The sequence below is a fragment of the Typopeltis vanoorti genome, chromosome 9, assembly GCF_054136105.1.
Source record: "Typopeltis vanoorti isolate ZY-2024b chromosome 9, IOZ_Tvanoo_1.0, whole genome shotgun sequence".
Taxonomy (NCBI): Eukaryota; Metazoa; Arthropoda; class Arachnida; order Uropygi; family Thelyphonidae; genus Typopeltis; species Typopeltis vanoorti.
This window is the reverse complement of record NC_143557.1, coordinates 40569319-40583148: the sequence shown is the minus strand read 5'-3', so window position 1 is coordinate 40583148 and position 13830 is coordinate 40569319. Positions and strand designations below refer to the sequence as shown.

The window sequence follows — 13830 nt, the reverse complement described above, 5'->3', positions numbered from 1 at the left end:
TGGCACTGTTTACCGGAAACTGACACATACTGGCCAATATATACACATAAACTCCTACCACCACCACCCAACACAAAAACTAGGTGTCATTAATACTCTAAAAAACAAGGCTTTGAAGATTTTCTCCAATGAACAAGCACTTAAAGATGAATTAAAATTATCAGCAATACTTTCCTAAAAAATGGCTACAGCCAAAACACTATTAACAAAATTCTCTACAAGACCCCAATGAAAAACAAAGATAAACCAGACTACAATAAAACTATAACCATTCCTTACATTAAAGGGACATTAGATAAAATAAACAGAATACTAGAGAAATACAACCTCGAAGCCACCTTTAAACCTCCTGCAAAATTAAAAAGCTTACTCAATTCATCCAAAGACCCACTCCCTCCGCTGGCCTACCCTGGAGTATACCGTATTTATTGCACCTATAATCTACCATATATAGGGGAAACAGGACGCACAATTTCTATCAGACAAAAAGAACATAAAAGACACATTAAATATAATAACTATGGTGAAGCTGGCCTTTCTGATCATGCCCTGAACACTTTACAACTTTACATAGAATTGACTGGAAAAGCACCAGTTGATTACATCACACCAAAACATGGTATGAGCGTAAATTTAAGAAGCCTGTGAGATTCTTATCAACCACCCTAATCTGAACAAATGATGGTCTAAAAGTCCCAAGCATATGGGAGGCACATATTCTACCCACAGAAGTGTTAACTCTTTAACATAGTTAAAGGGAGAAAGAGTTAACATAGTTAACTCTTTCTCCCTGAAAGAGTTAACTATAAACAGGACTGTAGATAATCCAGAATCTTAAATCTAATATAACAATTGTCATGTTAAATTAGGACATCATTGTTACTGTAAGAAAACTATCTACGTTATCTTAAATAGAATTTAGCTCTGATGTAGTTTCTAAATAATTAATTAATTTTATCTGTTTTTTATTATTATATTTTCACTAGAGGTCATGCCAGTAGAATAACCACTGATCAAATCATTGTCTCTTTAGCATACTATGTGAAATGTAACTCAGCTTGTCCTTGTATATTTGTATATACTTCAGGACGATGCCCTTAATATGAAGGTCGAAACATTGGGAAATTAAAATAGCTATTTATAACCCAATTGTAAAGTCCATAATTTCTAAAATGAACTCTATATTTTAAGGTTTTGATGAAGTTACTTCACATGCAAACTTTGTTTACTTACACTTGGATAAAGGATTAAACTATGAATATGTTTCTTGGCATCTTTAAATTTATCTTCAGTTTTCAAGTCACCTTCATCAACCAATTCCTCTTTCCTCCATCTCAAAGATTCTTCAATAGCTTCCTGAGCATATTGCCACCTTCTTCATATTATCTTCTTTGTTCTTATCAAAGTATTCACAACTTTTGTTTAGCTACTTTTACACATTTCATGTCAAGAAGGATCAGTCCTTGGTTTCTATTTAGTGTGCCTTTTGAGCAAATTACTTCAGAAGATTCCTTGAACAATATGTTGAAGTAATTCTCTTCTAAGTAAGGAATGCAAGATGCATGGCAATTTACCATGTGAAGTTCTTTGAAGATGTGCACTGCATGTCTGCTTCCCCCCCTTTGTTCTTAACATAGGTTATTTATTAATTAATTAATTAATTAATTAATTTTTTTTTTTTTATGGATTGCAAAATTTCTTCCAGTTTGAGCTATGTACACCTTTCCACAAGAACACAGAATCTTGTATACTCCAGGACTGATTTTAATATTTGAACTATTTTTCTTGGTGCTTTGCCAATATATGGTAAGGTTACCATGGCTTTGTAAATATTTTCTGGGTTATCAGTTTCTTTGAGTAGCCATTTTGGAGGAACTGATAAAATAGGATCTGAAGTTCTTTTCTTTTAATTTTATCATTTTTGAGTATATTTTAAGGTTTTGGTGATATCTAATTTTTGTTGAGTGTGATGGAATGAGCTTGTTGATGCCTGCTCATGTGGGTTTCTTTCCTGTACACTTCTAATGATAATCCTTCAATAATATTTTTAGTTTTTATGGATGTCTAGGAATGGGTAATTTTCCACCCTTTTCTAATTATAATGTGAATTTGGAGTTTGGATGGCAATTATTCAGGAAATATACAAACTCTTCAAGGTCACTGTGGGTATGTTTCCAAATAATAAAAATATCATTGACATATTTCCACAAGACATAAGGTTTTAAGGTTGCCTGTGGTATAGTTACTTCCTGAAATTTTAACATGTATAAATTGGTGATAGGAGGTGAGAATGGTGAGGCCATTGCAAGATCATATACTTTTATTACAAAAGAAGGCAGTTCAGTTGATTGGTGACTCCTCTCTCACAGACTCTCTTTAGCAACTATCTCACAGCCAGTTTCTGCAGTGTGTCTCTTTAGCAGATACTTCCATAGATACTGTTCAGCAGAACTAATATGTAGCTACTGTACAACTAACTGCCTATAGGTTTGAATCCCTTCATGGGCATGGATATTTGTAAATGTCTCTAGGAAACAGGAACTTTATTGCCACACATTAGACCACTACCACTTATTGGAGGACTGAAACAGCTTGAAAAAAATTCCGTTTGGTCTCTAGATCTAGCAGGATTTCTAGATTCTGAGTATGAATCAATGTTACCATGTCTAAATATAATACCTCTAAATACAAAACTGCTTGCACTGGAATTTCAAAACAAAAAACAATACTATATTGGTGGAGTGTACCGCAAGAAACATTTGAATGCAGCTGACAGAGAGTGAAATTCAGTAGATACATTGCAAAGGTGAAGAAAACAGAGAGAATTGCTTAATGATGAAAAGTTTACTGAATGCAGAGAAAATGTATATATAATTAGGCAGGGTTTCCCAAGGTAGAGTACTAGCAGTATGTAGAAGATTTTTAGATGGTATACAGCCATCTGGAATATAAAATTAATCACTAAACTTCGAATGACAAAATTTTTAAAATAATTAAACATTTCTGCATGAATAAATTTTAACTAAAATCAGCGTCTGCCCTTAGAATGACAGCTTAAAAAGGATTAAGCTGCCACAGCAATTATCTCATTTGCTTTTTTTTTTTTTTTTAAGAATTTTCTAGAAAAACTGAAGTATAAATATTTTAGATAAAATATTACTGATGGGTAAATTAAGGAGTATGAATAATTTGTGCTCTTGCTATAGCCATGGCATTGCAGCAGTCAATTCACAGTACACGGCTTTCATTGTGAATTGAATTTCATTCAATTAACACCATGAGTGACTGGCCAGAGAATGAGTGAATAGATTCATAGAGTGGGTATTTGCTTGATATAAAAAAAATATATTATATAGCCTTATTATTAAGAATTGTTGTATTTATGTGCTATCCAGTCGTTTTCAACTCTTGGTGATCTTGTGAACAAAGGCTCTCCATCCTGCTGAGCCTCTTTTCTTTTCTTTTGGCAAGTGTAAATTCAAGTAGGTAGTAATGTATTCACTTTATGTTGTCCATCCAACTCTTTTTCTCTTTTCTCGTGCCTTCAATCTTCCCTAACATAACTGCCTTTTCCAATAATTCATCTGCTCTCATAATATGTCAAGAGTAAATTAACTTCTGTTTAGCAATCATTACCTCCAAGGAGTATTCTGTCCTTATACTCTCTAAAATTAATTTTCTTATTAGTCCTTCTTGTGATTCATGGGAGTCTTAATACAGTCCTTCACACCCATAATTCAAATGAATCAATTTGCTTTTTGTTTTTCTTCTTAATAATTCAGCTTTTGCATCCATAGATCACTACTGGAAATACCATTACTTTGACTATTCTAACTTTTGTGGCCTCTATTTTTCATAAATCTCACACCTCTATCTTTCATAATTTTTGTCAGGTTTAACATAGATTTTATTCTCATGATATCCTCCTTTAATTTCATCTTCAAATTTCCCATCATTTCTTATTCTGGATCCCGGTAAATCATAACTTTCCATGATCTTTATTTTATCCTCTCTATCATAAATTCATGTAAATTGCCAGAAGCCATTACTTTTATTTTGTTGATGTTTAGATTAATCACCACTTATTTGCTCTCTCTTAACCAATAGAATCAACGGCTCCAGATCTCCCTTACTTTCTGCTATATTGTATCATCTGCATATCTTAAATTATTTTTCTGTCACCAATTGTAATTCCAGCTGGGTCTTTGTCTAGAGTTAGCCATTCTCATAATGTATTCACTATAAATTAAGAAGATAAAGCAACAGTATACAACCCACTGAATCTCTTTTTCCACTTGATCACTGTCTATTTCTCCAAAGACTGTTTTACTGAAAGCTTACTGGTCATACAGTTCTCTTATCAAGAGAATTAGATGCTCAGGTATTCCCATTGATGTTATCATAATCCACAGTCTGTTGTGATCCATTTGATCAAAAGCTTTCTTATAACCAATAAAACAGATGAATACTTCCTTCTGATACTCACTTGTTCTTTCCAAAATCCATCTCATGTTTGCTATCTGGTCTCTAGTTCCTCTACCTCTCCTAAAACGTTTTGGTTATTGGGGCATTTCTCTATTCACAAATGGCTCCAGCCTTTGTTGGATCATTTTCAGCGTAACTTTACTCACATGTGAAATGAAAGCAATTCTATAAATCTCACAAACTCTGGTATTTGATTATTTAGGAACTGGGATGAATATTGATGTTTTCTAAGTTCTAGGTCAGTATATTTTCTTCCAAACTTGTTGACAAGTTTCAGTATATTCATTACTTCATCCCCAGCTGCTCAATGCTTCTATCTACTGACACTCCATCAGCTCCAAGAGCTTTTCTGTTTGGCAGATGTTCTGCTGTTGATATCACTTCACTTTTCATTATCATGGATTCCTAAACAAATTCTCTCCTTTCAAATTCTCCTTCAATATTAATATCTTTCTTGTATGTACTCTTTCCATCTTTTTTTTCACTGCTTCTTCTTCTTCCATCAAACATCTTCCCAAATAACTTTTTACAACTGACCGAGTTTATAACATAACATGTTAATAAAGGTGTTGTAGATATCTTACAAGATGACTTAAATAAATTGGCAGCAAGAGAAAAAGAGAATGGTTGTCAATTCAATGTTGTAAAATGTAAGGTAATGCATCACAAAGTGAATGCACTTTGTGATGAGAAGATTGCACTCTTCATATCCTATTGATGCTACTAGTTTACAGAAAATTGATGAGGCTAGGGATCTGGGAAGTGATGGTGGATAGAGATTTGAAATTCAAGGTCATATTGCAAGAATTGGCAAAACAGCTCAGAGGATTACTTGGATGCTGAAGAGCATCCAAGTAATCTTGGATGCTCTTCAGCTCTTGGATAACCTCTCTATCTTTACTGACAAGTAAAGATAGAGAGGTTATTATCCTTCTTTATAAGGCTATGATTTAGCCACATGTTGATTACTGTGCACAGATTTCGTCACCTGCATTTCTTGGGGCCAAGGAAGTTGTGGAGAGGATTCAGAGATGAGCGACCAAGCTGGTGACAGGTCTGGGGAATGTTCCCTATGAGTACATATTGAGGGTGTATATGGGTTGCAGAGTTTGGCTGACAGGCAGAGGAGAGGGGATATGATAGAAACTCATGAGTTTCTAAAGGGATTCTATAAGATTGACACAAATGACATTTTTCAATACATACAGAGAGGGGAAAAACAAGGGATCAGACTTGGAAGTTCTTGCACACCTTTTGGTTAGATGTTTTTCCTTATCTTTCCTAGCCTGTCTCTGGAACTTTGCACTCAGTTGCCTAACCCTTTCTTGTTAGAAAGGGTTAGGCAACTGAGTTTTTTCTGAAGTTTCATTTTTCTTCTTTCTTCCACTATTTGAATAGCTTCTTCTGGTAACCATTTACAATCTTTCTTTCTTGATGCTTTGCTTAGAATCATCTTTGCTTTGTCTATTACTGTACATTTTGTTTCTTCCGAGTTCTAATTCTCTTCCTGTCCTCTCCAAACTTTTAAATTTCTTTTCGACTTCTACATTAAATGGTTTAATTATATGATTTTAACTCAAATTTGATATTATCCTTTTGTTTCTTCTTAGTTCTTAATATCAATTTAAATTGTGCTATCAATAATTCATGATCTGTTCGACATCCTGCACCCGGTAGAGTTTTTGCTGCTTGGAAAGCGGTTCTCTCCACCTTCTGGTGGCAAAATATAATCTACCTAATTTTTATATTCACCATTAGGTGAAATCCATGTATACAATCTTCTTTTATGTTGTTGAAAGCAAGTGTTTGCAACTAAGAAACTGTTCTTGACACAAATATATTTGGAAAAAAAAAAAAAAAGAAAAAAAAATATTTCCCATATAAAAAATATTTTATACATTATTTAAATAAGTAAGAAAGAATATTACTACAGGCTCTGTAGATGGAATATTAATTGTTACAGAACTGGTATAGGATGGTTAGAAAGAAAGAGCACTATATTTAAGAATATTTAGGGATAATAGTTATATCCAACTAATATTTATAGTTAACTATTTACATATTTCTATTAACTATTCAGAAGGTGACGTGTTTCAGTTATTGAATACACGTGTATTTTGAAAATGACTCCACTTTTCTTTTCTACATACGAAGGCATGTTGTATGCTGCTATCGTTTATGGAGCTAGTTTAAGATCATAGATTCACTTTTGAGTAATTATATTAAAGAAAATAATAAAATTTCGTAAATGCTATCATCATTATGTAAATCAGCATAAGCTAAATTGTCATCTGTGGGTGCAATACTAGTCTATGCCTTTTTCTCCAATACTAGTATTTTATGACATTAAGAAATTTTAAATTTCATATTTAGTCTTTTTTACTGGGAAAAAAAAAAAACATATATATATATATAAATGCCTGCTCCCAAAGTGAAATAAGTAATTAATTACTTCTCTTGTGAAACGTTCAAAAATAAACTGTAATCAGAAATATCATGTCGTTAATATCCGACTGGATAACCCTCTCCCACCAATCGAAACATGCAATGGGCTGGGATGTTTGCAATTGTTTTTAAGTATGACGAGATGAATTTCGTCACCTGATGCGAGACCACAGCACTGCTTATTGGAGGCCTGAAGTGGCTTGAGTGGTTTCCATGTTAGGATTTGAGCAGGATTTCCAAACCAGGTTAAAATGAATAAAAATTACAACAAAACTGAAATTAGGAAATTCACCGATCAATAAATATATTACTTTCATTGTATAACAATAAAAATGTTATGAAAATCTAAAAAATTTTTTCCACAATGAATAGTTCCTGCAATGAATTGTCTGTGAATCCTCTTGGATGAGGGGTATGAAAGAATCCAATCTCAAATGCCATTCTGAAAGTGAGCATGAAAGATTTAATGAAGTTTTAAAAATAAGCACAAGTATCTTCAACAATCTCATAAAGTAACAGGTAGGTGATGGAAGGTGAAAGCATGCCAGTACCGGAAGTATCCTTTAATAGCAAAGTTGGAAGCTTCTGAACCGATGCAAAGCATTAATAAAATGTGCACTAAAGTAAAGGTTGATACTCATGCCATCAAACAAAGCAAGCAAGGTAAGGCATCTCTGTCATATAATACTGTTTACACTGTAGAATTTTAGATATGGGCAAAATCATAAAACAGTAATTATTGTCATAAGTCCAACAAAGTTGATATTATGCATTACAAGTACATAATCTGCTGACATTAAGAATTTTCCTAATCTTAATGGTATTTGTCAGATATGATGAGCTTAATAAAGACCATGATGATTTGTTGTTCTGTTAATGGGTACTATACAACCAGGGAAGTTATTTTGCAAGTTATTGATATTTCATCACAGGGCATATCATTGATTGGAGCCAATGCACTAAGTATGGATGGCACCAGAACCATGGTCAGTTCGAAGAAAGCAGTTGTTGGGAATGTCCAGCTGTTGCACTGGAAGCAAAATTATGCACTGTTGCATGAAATCAAAGTGAAGCCATTTATTGCACAAATGCAGATTTAAAGAAATTTATTTTTTTGATGCAGCTGATAAAATTATAAAGTTCATTGAAAGGTCAATGAATGCCTGGATTTTTTCAGTGGTGTCAAGAAATAGGCAGTGATTAGGAAATCTTACAATTTTACACATCCATTATAGCACAGAAGCAGTAAAATCCTGACTCACCCGTCTAAGCATGTCTGGATGAAAACTTCAATCTGAGATATCAAATGCATTAATAAAAATGACTATGTAAAACTAACGTATTTTGTGTATACACTAAATAATCTTAATGTATACACTGAATAATCTCAGTGTATGACTATTACACTTTTTTTATATAATCTTTGTCAAGTAGCTTTATTTAAAATAAAGCTACTTGACAAAGATTATATAAAAAAAGTGTAATAGTCTTATAAATAATTGTCAAGAAAAAATTCAACATAATCTCAGTGTATCTTTGCAAGGCAAATTTATATCCATTTTCCATGTTCTCACGTCCCTTCATGAATTAATATTAAACTCTACTCATGAAACTGAACTGAATGTTTTGCAAAAAATGAAGCAACAGCTGAAAAGCTTGCAAAATAATCTCCATAAACAGTTCCACAAGCTGGACAGTAGATTTGAGGGGATAGGAAACACTTCCATCGTTATTAGTTTTCAAACATTTGCCAAATATCAATTAAAAAAAAAAAAAAGAAAGAAAGAAACCGTCTCGGAGCTGAATTCCTGAAAATCATCATCATTAAATTCCTGACGTGTACCCTCAAGGGGTGTGAGCTAAGCCACCTGTATGATACACACAAAAATCTTTGTATTAAACTTGGAAATACTGAACCTGTTATCACTGATCTAGTCAGAAGCTTCATTTCTTGCATTAAATAAGAATTTGTTCTGTATTTAAATTAGTTCCCCCCCCCCTCCTCCCCAACAAACTACATTAACCTCATAACAGTTTTTCAGTAGTCCTGATTTTCTATACTGCCTTCGCTAGGATGGTAGTATAACAAAAAAAAAAAGAGGTGTGAGACTATAATTGGTAAACACAGCATAACACCATGGTAAGACTGCATGCTATAGAATATTTGAGAAATAAAGGTTAATCTTTCCTATTTTAATGTTTCTTTTCATTTCATGCAGTGGGAGTCTGCCTTCTTTCCCAGGTATTTGCTCTCACCTAGTAGGCTGTAGTAGTCCCATCCTGCCTGGCCAGTGTGGGAGGAATTTGGATCAAAACTTCCAGATTTGTGGAAAGGGCCTCTGCAACCCTACCACTTTCTCTTGCAGTGACTTCATCGGTGACTTCCAAAATCCTCATACTGTTGTGCCTTATAATAAATCTCATGCTACATTGGCTGTCACACAGAATAATCAGGCCACGTTCACGACTTAGGCAGAGGATCCTATTCAAGAAGTATATTACAGTCTCCGACACAGGTCAGTGTTATTGTGAATGAGAAACACAGATGTCCTGGAGTGCCTATCAAGAAGAGATGTACTTTTCATCTTAGGAGACTTCAATGCACAAGTGGGAAAGAGTACGTCAGTTTGGCCAGAGTGTGGCAGGTTTGGCCTGGGAGAACACAATGCCTGTGAAAGACTGAGGGGATTTGCTCATGCTAACAGATTAGCCATTATACCTGTTTCCAGAGGCACCTATACTTGGGCATCGTATCTCACAATAAGTCAAGGCACCAAACTGATTACATCCTGGCATTCGAATGGTGGAAGACTAGCATCTCTGATGTGCATGCTTGTCCTGGAGTGGACTGTGGTACAGCCCATCAGCTAGTAGGAGCCAACGTGAGACTGAGACTCTGAAATCATCATACAAAATGGGCCCTGTCCGAGACTAGTGTTGTTTCTTCTAATCAGAGGAAACATCAACATGGTTGGATGCTCTTTTGGAGACTAGTGAGGAGAACACACCTGAAATGCTCTACGAAGGAGTCAAGGTCACAATACAGGATGGAGCCAAAAAGTATCTAGGCCAAGTTAGAAGGCAAAGAGACCAACAGAATATTCCATGTTCTTGTAGCCTTGCTTAATATAGGGATTAGATGTTAATAAATACACTGGTGTCCAAAAGCTAAGGATGAACTACATTTTTACCTGTATATGAAAAAAAATTTTATGATTACAGCCAACTGCGAACAAAAATTTCTTGCCAGCATACTAATAAATTATATTACTAAAAAAAATGTGTTATAAATTTCATATATTCATGCAATACATTCATGCAATATGTTTTTGGCAAAAGTTACAAATTTCCTAAGGATGTAGTTAAGGAATTAATGTACAGTGCTTACAGATAACTAAGCGTAGAGGCATGTCAGTATGGAATGTTGCCCCCCCCCCTCAAACTTCAATGTAGCTCTTGCAATACCATGCTTAGCACCAAGTGATTGAGGAGTTCTAGAGGCAAACTGGTCCACTCCTCTTTCAGAGCAAGGATAAGCCCATGTTTGTTTTCTGGAGGGGAATTTTGAGCAGTAATAACATCTCCTATTGCGTCCAAAATGTATTCTATGGGAATGAGATCTGGGGAGCTTGCTGGCCACTCGATTCGATTAATATCCTCAGTCTTCAGAAGTATCTCCACTGTTCATGTATGATATGGTATGGCACTGTCATCCATAGAAATTAATTCTTTGCCTAAAGCACCACGCAGGGAACAATCGAACATGACAATGAAGAACTTTGTTGCAATATCATTTACCAGTCATAGTCCCTTTTTCCAGCACTTGTAGCTTGGTGCGTCCATTAAGCATAATACTTCCCCATATCATGATTCCAGTACCACTTTCACACCAGATTAAGTGTCGACTAGAATTGGAGGAAAGACCAAAACAACTCTCATCTGTAAAGAATACGTCAGACCATAGGTGTCTTGTCTGAGGTTTATGGATACAACATTACTGAAAACACACTCTACGATGAGCTGTAGATAAAGGAATGCAGACTACAGGCATATAAGTCTACTCATCACAGATACCATGCCACAGTTTGTTGAGATATCTAAATAGCTGTGCTCGAATGGAGCCAACTTGCAAGTTGACCAGCCACAGTGCGTCAATTACGTTTTGCTGTTATAACCAAAAATCTGTCTTCATACTCCATGGTAGAGGGAGGGTGATCTCTTAACAAACATCTTGTACATATTCCACTGGTTTGAAATGCTGCCCAGACACAACACTATGCATGATCCCAAACTCTCTGACAATATCAGTAATTCTGTGACCTTCTTCAAGCTTTCCAATAATTCTTCCCAGTGTCAAATCATCTATGATGTCTTTGAGACATTACAAGACATCAAGTTTGCAACTTTATTCCTTTCATGAAGAGAACTTCTTTCAAACAAAATTCGTTTAGAACAGTATTTTGCCTTTTATTCTGTTTAGTGCTACCACATGACCCCTTTGTGTGCAGCTTAAAAATTTGAAAGTGTATCCACTACCCGTGGATACACGTGGATAGTCTACCTGTCTTCAAATTATTAAAGATTTGTAAACAAGGTTTGTTTGTAAAAAAAAGTTTATAAATAACATAATCTAATATAAATGTTTACTTAATGGCAAATGTAGAGAAAGAAAGAGATTTGAAAAATAGAATGAAAAACAGATTCACTAACATAATGAGAAAAACTGAAAATGGCAAACTACATATTAAAAATGCAAACCATTAGAACAAGTTTCAATGACTTTTATCTTCTTTTCTAAGTGATTTACTGTTTGATTAAGCTGGAACACTTCTTCTTCTTTCTGTTCTTGTGTCAACTTATATGTTTCAATCTATGAAAAAAAATATTAAAAACCTTGTCAAAGTCAGGTAGCACGTATTCAAAAAGAAAAATTACTTAAAATTCAAGAATCTCAAAAATATCTTAATAATAAATTTAAGTGAAATACAGTATTGTATGTTAAAAATTATAAATAAATCAGCAGTGAGTTCTGACAACCATTTGCAATACCATAATATTATTATAGTCTTCCACTCGGAGATATAAGACCATTTACAGTGGCAACAGCAATTACTCCGCAAATTAAAATTACCTGAATTTATTTACTAAAATAAAGAGCCAAAGGCTTCATTTCAGTGATGCTAAATTATATAAATTAAGCGGATATTAAATCCAACATTATTTCAAAGCCAAATACAGAAACTATAAAAGTTTCGTGTGAAAATTGACCAGAGAGTTTGTGGGAATACACCGCTGACATACTACGAGTTGCCCTAGCTGAACCTAATAGGAAAAGCACGAACACTAAAAGAGCCCGTATATTGCCTTCTAGAACAGTGCTTCCCAGACTTATGGATGTAAAGGCCCCCTTGGAAAAATAAAATATTTCATGGCCCCAATCGAAGAAAAAAAAAAAAAATTACCTATGTCGTAATACAGACATATTATTATAATATTTATTGTATTTATATTCAATACAAAACATAAACAGTGAATATTGCAAAAATCAAATGCAAATGTTACATTTTTAGTATCAGTTTGGGAAGCGCTGTTCTAGAAGACTAGTGAAACCTATCAAAATGGACCAATAGAAGGCAATATACGAGCACTTTTAGCATTCATGCTTTTCCTATTAGGTTTGGCTAGGGCAACTCGTAGTATGGCAGCAATGTATTACTGCAAGCTCTCTGGTCAATTTTTGAATGAAACTTTTATAGTTCCTGTATTTGGCATTGAAATGATGTTGGATTTAATATCCACTGAATTTATAAAATTTACCTGAATTTATATTATTATTATTATTATTATATTATGGACCTCCAAGGAGTCAGAGAATTATGGTGAAAGTCTATCATACCATTCCTTAAACCATCCATTCACCATCTGTATACTCACTACCCTATCAGACAACGAATACCATGGTCCAACCACCCTCCAAGCAAAAAACCACTTCTCAATTTCTTACTCACCACTTCCTTAAATATTAAAGGTTTAAATATTAAACACGAGTATACAGCCTCCTTTTGGCAGATTCCATATTTCAAGACCTTACATTTGGTTACATTAATCTAACATCTCCATTCTTTTAATTTCCAGCTTATTTAAATCCTGCTCTACATCAGCACTATTACTAATAACTCTTCCAAGTTTTACATATTCACACAATCTGTAAATATCTGAATATCTTCCTGCAATTCATTGACAGTGCTATTGATATAGAGGACAAAAATCAAAGGTTCCAGTAATGATCCATGTATGAGCCTCCACTTCATTGATATGGCTCCGCACAAGACAACTCTGATATCTATCAGGTAACTAATTTCCAATCCAATTCATTAACATGACATATATTCCCATGTGTTGTAACTTAATTATCATTATATCATGTGCCACCCTATGAAAACCCTTGCAAAATCATAAAATATGGCAGCATGCGCCTTTCCCTCATCAACCACTCTCGTCACTTTATTATAAAAGGCAAGCAAATTACTCAAAGAAGAGCACTCCTTAATAAATTCATGCTGACGTTCGCTAATATTACCCTCACCTAATAAATTGTGTATAAGATCTCTTGCTAATTTCTCCAAAATCTTAACAACCATAAAAGAAATACAGACTGTTTTCTAATTAATTTAACTAAGAGGACTATTATGTCAACTATGAATGATCAGGCTGGTTAAACTCATAGCACTTTATTCATTTAAACTAAATGTTACTTCTACATGTTTCATTATCTTTTTAGTTGACAGCATCTTCAGTGATATATTTAACTTTGAACAAAAAAAATCTCAAAGTTTCCAAAAGCCATTATTTTTTTTTAATATTGAAAGCTATTTGATTAGCAGTTTAGCCAGACAAATC

The 13830-nt window shown here is 34.1% G+C and overlaps 1 protein-coding gene across 1 annotated transcript in view; it reads right to left on the bottom strand.

Moving 5' to 3' along the window:
- LOC150102997 (leucine-rich repeat-containing protein 45-like) overlaps window positions 1–13830 on the bottom strand; it is a 358127-nt gene that overhangs the window by 74743 nt on the left and 269554 nt on the right. Inside the window, exon 14 of the mRNA XM_090398041.1 lies at window positions 11689–11800. Within this exon, the coding sequence (XP_090254167.1) occupies window positions 11689–11800 (112 nt within the window). The remainder of the gene's footprint in view (window positions 1–11688; window positions 11801–13830) is intronic.